The following is a 6681-nucleotide window of genomic DNA, read 5'->3' as shown; positions in this document are numbered from 1 at the left end:
TCTATGGAACCAGGTTAAGTGTCCTTTTCTGCTTAGGTCATGCCCAAACTTTTAGGGGCAAGTTTGGGGCGTGACAAGTGGTATCAGAGCCAGGTTTTGCTATCTCACACACAGATCCATTGAGCCTTAGGATGTCTAGAAAAGACTTAAGCATCATGCATGGCATCCTAAAAATGTATGAAAGATCGATGGCAACGTAGAATGTACTCTGCTAACGCTAACAATTTGAACTTTGTTTGCCGGATATAATTGAATGTTATGTAGGTTATGGTTAGAACAAGGATGGAAGATTCGGACGAGGCTACCTCGGCACGGTTGGACCGAATGGAAAGAATGATTATGGACATGGCGGAGACCCTAAGGCAACAATAGCAACAACCGCCGCCACCACCGATACCCCCACCTGCAGTACAAGATGTTCATGTTGAGGACCGAACCATCACACTCACAAAGGAGTTTAAAAAGATGAAACCACCGTCATTTAAGGGGGGAATAGAACCTATGAAAGATAAAGCATGGGTGCTGGGAATAGAGAAATTGTTCGAAGTATTTCCATGTACTGAAGCCCAGAAAGTGCAACTTGCCGCCTTTACTCTTGAAGATGAGGCACGAAGATGGTGGATGCTTACAAGAACAGTGCATCGGGACTTAACATGGGGTAGATTTCTGGAGCTGTTTTATGATAAGTATTTTCCTCAAAGCATGCGAGATAAGAAGGTGACGGAATTTGAGACTCTTAGACAAGGAAATAAGACTGTTGCAGAATATGAGGCCCAATTTGCTGAATTAGCTCGGTTTGCACCTCATATGGTAGATACAGACTATAAGAAGGCACAGAAATTCGAAGGGGGATTACGGGGTGCTATTTTGGACCGGGTCAATATGCTAAAATTACCCACATATGTTGAGGTGCTAGAAAGGGCTGTTATCGCAGAAGGAAACCTTGCGGCCCAGAATCGGATTTCCGAGTGGAAAGGGAAGAGACAAAACAATCAATGGTCACAGAGATCCGTTACTCCACCCGCTAAGAAGCACAATTCAGGGAACTTCAGCACCACCACTACGACTCAAAATTCCACTCCGGTGTGTCCAAACTGTGGAAGGCAACATCGAGGAACTTGTCACTGGAAGACTGGAGCATGTTTTAAATGTGGGAAAACGGGACATTTGGTAAGGGATTGTCCACAATGGGTGCAACAAAAAGGCAATAGATCCGCTACAAGTTCCGCGGGGTCTACACTAACCCCCAACGCGAAGGCAGCTGCCAAACCAAGTAATAACAAAGACACTGCAAGACAAGGTAGGGTGTTCGCTTTGGTTCCAGGTGATGTACAAAACGCAGCAACAGTGGTGTCAGGTACATTTACTATTTATGGTCAATCTGCGCATGTATTGTTTGATTCTGGCTCCACTCACTCTTTTGTGTCGAAACTCTTCGCTCCTAATTTAGATAAAATTGAAGAAAACTTATCTTACATGTTGTATGTGTCCTCCCCCTTGGGAGAGTCTATGATTTGTGCTACTATATACCTAGCTTGTGAACTTCGACTTGGGGATATTCGGGTGTATGCTAATTTAGTGCCTCTCGATATGACCTATTTTGATGTTATTCTGGGGATGGATTGGCTAAGTGCTTATGGTGCAACTATAAACTGTGTGACTAAGCAAATTAATTTCTATCCTCCGGGGCAATCAGAGTCTATGGTTCAAGGGCAGGAAGTGATTTCGCCACCCTATCTGATATCTGCCGTGAAGGCTTGCAACTTAATACGAAAAGGCTGTCAGGGGTATCTGTGTAGTGTTATGGAAGGGCAAGGGATGAATGGGAATATTGATGTGATCCCAGTGGTCCGTGAATTTTCGGATGTTTTTCCTGAAGAATTGCCGGGCCAACTAATAGACCAAGAAATCGAGTTTATAATTGAAGTGGCGCCTGGAACCCAACCCATTTCGAAGACACCCTATAGGATGTCACCAGCTGAAATGAAAGAGTTAAAGATTCAATTACAGGATCTGCTTGACAAGGGATTTATCCGCCCGAGTGTATCTCCTTGGGGTGCGCCAGTATTGTTTGTGAAAAAGAAGGACGGAACACTTCGGTTATGTATCGACTATAGGGAACTGAATAAGGTGACAATTAAAAATAAGTACCCCTTACCACGGATAGATGACCTATTTGATCAGTTACAAGGGGCACAAGTTTTCTCAAAAATTGATTTACGGTCTGGCTACCATCAATTGAAAGTTAAAGCCGATGATGTGGAGAAGACAGCTTTCCGAACCCGGTACGGCGATTATGAATTTTGGTTATGCCCTTCGGAGTTACAAACGCACCAGCAGCATTTATGGATCTAATGAATCGCGTCTTCAAGCCCTATCTGGACGAGTTTGTGGTGGTTTTTATTGATGACATTCTTATATACTCGAAGAATGCAGAAGCTCATGAGGATCATCTTCGCCTAATTCTTCAAACACTCCGGGAGAACAAACTGTATGCAAAGTTAAAGAAATGTGAATTCTGGCTACAAGAAGTGGCATTTTTGGGGCATGTGGTGACAAAGGAAGGAGTCTCTGTTGATCCACACAAAGTTGAAGCAATTGTGAATTGGCCAACTCCCACTAATGTAACTGAGATGCGGAGTTTCATGGGGTTAGCTGGATATTACAGGAGGTTTGTTCAAAATTTCTCCAAAATTGCTGTGCCACTTACCCAACTGACACGAAAATGAGTCGTATTCGAATGGTCAGAGGAGCGGGCATCTGCTTTCCAAGAATTAAAAACAAGATTGACGACAGCACCAGTTCTGGCTTTGCCATCTGGTACCAAAGGATTCGTAATTTACAGTGATGCTTCGCACAAGGGGCATGGTTGTGTGCTAATGCAGAATGGAAGGGTTATTGCCTATGCTTCTCGACAACTGAAACCCCACGAGAAGAATTATCCCACACACGATCTCGAATTAGCAGCAGTAGTTTTTGCTTTGAAAATATGACGGCACTATCTTTATGGTACAACTTGCGAAGTTTACACTGATCATAAAAGCCTCAAGTATCTGTTCACCCAGAAAGAGTTGAACATGCGACAACGGCGATGGCTTGAGTTGATTAAGGATTATGACTTGCAGATCCAATATCATCCTGGTAAAGCTAACGTGGTGGCCGATGCACTTAGTCGGAAGAATATGGGGGACTTGGCAAATTTGTTGGTAGAAAGAAAGGAGTTGAGGATCGAACTGGATAAAATGAATATGGACCTAGTAGTACGTGAACAGGAGGCCATACTAGCAGCAGTAAGAGCTCAACCCACCTTGCTGGAAGAGATTAAGTTACATCAACTGAAAGATGGGACTTTAAGGAAAATCTATGGAGAGTTAGAGGCAAAACCAAAATCGGGATTCAGTTACGTAAATTCGGTATTAAAGTTTCAAGGTCGAATATGTGTCCCCAATGTGTTGGAGCTTAGACGGAAATTGCTAGGAGAAGCACATGCCTCGAGATTATCAATACACCCGGGAAGCACTAAAATGTACCGAGACTTAAAACAAAATTTTTGGTGGCCAAATATGAAAAAGGTGATCGCGGAATTTGTTTCTAAGTGTCTACAATGTCAACAAGTCAAAGCGGAACATCAAAGACCAGCAGGATTATTACAACCCCTTCCAATCCCGGAATGGAAATGGGAGCATTTGACCATGGACTTCGTTGTGGGGTTACCGAGGACTCCTCGAGGTATGAATTCGATTTGGGTTATTGTGGACCGATTAACCAAGTCTGCTCACTTCTTGCCTGTGAAGACTCAATATAATGCGGATAAGCTGGCAGTACTGTATATAAATGAAATTGTAAGGCTTCATGGTGTTCCAGTGTCAATTGTGTCAGATAGGGACCCCAAATTTGTTTCAAGATTTTGGCAAAGTTTACAGGAGGCTATGGGTACCGAACTTACGTTCAGCACCGCTTTTCACCCTCAAACTGATGGGCAATCCGAGAGAACCATACAAACTTTAGAAGATATGCTCCGATTGTGCGTACTGGATTTTCAAGAAAGCTGGGAAACCCATCTACCATTGATAGAGTTCGCCTACAATAACAGTTACCATTCGAGCATTGAGATGGCACCTTATGAAGCTCTATATGGAAGACCGTGTCGTTCCCCTGTATGCTGGGCTGAAGTCGGGGATAGGGCATTGTTGGGTCCTGAAATTGTGCAATTAACAACTGAAAAGGTTAAAATTATCCGGGAGAGGTTGAAAACGGCACAAAGCAGGCAGAAGAGCTATGCAGATAACAGACGAAGGGATTTGGAATTTGAAGTGGGTAGTTATGTGTTCGTGAAAGTCACCCCGTTAAAGGGGCATCCGAGATTTGGGAAAAAGGGTAAATTAACACCCCGGTATGTTGGCCCTTTCCAAATTCTAGAAAGAGTGGGTTTGGTAGCTTACCGAGTGGCCCTTCCGCCAAGTATGAGTCAAGTACATAATGTGTTCCATGTTTCCTTGCTTCGAGGATACCTATCAGATCCATCTCATGTCATAGACTATCATCAACTTGTGCTAGATGATAAATTAAGCTACGAAGAGAGACCACTTCGAATTTTGGAGCGACAAGTAAAGCAATTGCGCAATCGGGAAATTCCAATGGTAAAGGTAGAATGGCAAGAACACTATGGCACCGAAGCTACTTGGGAAAAAGAAGAGGATATGCAGCAACAGTATCCATATCTATTTCCGTTTTGAGGTAAAAGCAAGTTTGAGGGACCAAACTTTTTTTTAAGGGGGGGAGAGTGTAACAACCCGACCCTCACATGTGCTTGTGATATATGTTAGTCCTTTATTCTGTGCTGTTAAATGCCTAAAATGAAATTGTCCAAGGAAATAAGTTCAAGTAACTATGTTGTGATGCCTTATGAAGTGAATTGTATCTGTTAGGAAAGAAATGTATCTGTTACTACTAGAACGATGAAGTAGAAATTGAGGGCCTTAGCGGCTTAATAAGTCAAAATTGATCATATATTTGGAACCAGCATAATTTTTAGGTAATATTAAGCACTTCTGTGAAATTTCAATTTTCGGATGTGTAAACGATAGATTTTCGTCTCATTCTGTCTTTATGGATAGATATATATAGGAGTGTTCTGGGTCATTTGAGAAGCTAAGAAATGCATAACTCTAAACTTAAGAAGTGAAGGGATAGAGAAAGAAGGTCCTCAAGAAGATTGAGATTGGGCTTACGGTATGTGCATGTTTGTCTAATTTCCATCCACAACCCTTCTTGTCATAATTTATGTGAAGATGTTTCTATGATCTTGTTCCTAAGAGTTGGAATTGTGGTGTTGTGAGTATGAGAAGTAAATGAGCAAAATGACCTTACCTTGCATGTTTTGACTCAATTTGAAGTCCCTATGAGAGACCTCACTCTATGTCTTCAATTGACTTGTTTGAATTCAAGTATGTGATATAATTTTATGTTGTGAGTTGAGATGTGAGAACAAGTAGGAATCTTGTGAATTGGAGTAAATTTAAGTTGGGGATTTGTGATTTGATTCTTTTTACTCAAATGAAAGATGTAATTTGATCCTTGTTCACATGTATTTACATGCTTTGAGCTTATATATTGGTAATTTAAAGCTAGATTTTTGAGGCCCTAAACATGTCTACAAGAGGAGGAAATTGTGCAGAATTTCGGACTTCTGGTGCAGAATCGCCGCACGTGCGGGGCCTAAGGCCGCACGTGCGGGAACCTCAGCCGCACGTGCGGGAGTCACTGCCGCACGTGCGGGAAAATGGCAAAATTTTGGAGTTCAACACTGCCAAAAAAGCACGTGCGGGGCCTCAATGCCGCACGTGCGGGAGATCCTAGCCGCACGTGCGGCTCAAGCCAGAAAAATTAGGATGCTCCGTTTTGCGTGTTGGGTCCTCTAATGTTGTCAAAACCTACAATTTTTATTGTTTGAATGTTCGTTAAATCAATCAAAGTAAGTGAACCGAATGTTGATTTAACAAGGATAAAGATACTAATGTAATTTCTCATATGTGTAGGAAACGCCTCAAGAGGAAGTGCACCGACACAACACAGTGAGTAATAGTACTTCAATGTACCTCTACTCAGTATTTATTATTAATGGCATTATGACCTTGTAGAGAGTATTATCGTATTATATCTTGACGTTATATCTTGACGTTACAAATTTCACTATTAAACTTGTGTTGGCATGAAATGATATATTTGCTATAAGTGATTCGATGCGAAATTGTGAAAACATTGAAAAAGGTTGTGAAGTTGTACACGTCTTATATGAAAGCTTGTGACTAATGAAATGTATCAAGGCAATTATGAATTTGTGAATCAATGTGGCTTAGAGCCATTTGTGAGTCAATGTGGCTATGAGCCCTAATGTGAAACTACGTGACCAAGGGCCATTTGTGAACAATGAAATTGTGAGGCCAAGGGCCGATGTGTGAAATATGAATGACATTATTGTAAGCTTGTGAATTAAACAGAACCAAAGGTTTATGTGATGGATTGTAAATTGTGAACCCAAGGACCCTTTCCGAATGTGTGAAGTTCTTAGGCCAAGGGCCACATTATGACAATTATAAACCGATTATGTTGTCCCAACAAGCTGTACAGAGACAAACTGATTACATGATTTCAGCATTAATTATGTTTACACCTGTACTA

The 6681-nt window shown here is 41.8% G+C and overlaps 1 protein-coding gene across 1 annotated transcript; it reads left to right on the top strand.

Annotated features, from left to right (window-relative positions):
• Positions 1 to 465: 465 nt before the first annotated feature.
• LOC145812864 (uncharacterized) lies at positions 466 to 2729 on the top strand. The gene is made up of 2 exons (XM_082908089.1): positions 466 to 2130; positions 2430 to 2729. The coding sequence occupies exons 1-2, from the start codon at positions 466 to 468 to the stop codon at positions 2727 to 2729; spliced, it is 1965 nt and encodes a 654-aa protein (XP_082764215.1).
• Positions 2730 to 6681: the final 3952 nt, after the last annotated feature.

The sequence above is a fragment of the Camellia sinensis genome, chromosome 15, assembly GCF_055761805.1.
Source record: "Camellia sinensis isolate YWXY chromosome 15, ASM5576180v1, whole genome shotgun sequence".
NCBI lineage: Eukaryota > Viridiplantae > Streptophyta > Magnoliopsida > Ericales > Theaceae > Camellia > Camellia sinensis.
The sequence above is the reverse complement of the archived record's forward strand: the minus strand, read 5'-3'. Positions and strand labels throughout refer to the sequence as shown.

Coding starts and splice junctions, on each gene's coding strand:
- LOC145812864 (XM_082908089.1), top strand. CDS start 466: ATGAAACCACCGTCATTTAAGGGGGGAATAGAACCTATGAAAGATAAA. Junction 2,131..2,429: donor ACTATAGGGAACTGAATAAG/GTGACAATTAAA, acceptor ATATACTCGAAG/AATGCAGAAGCTCATGAGGA.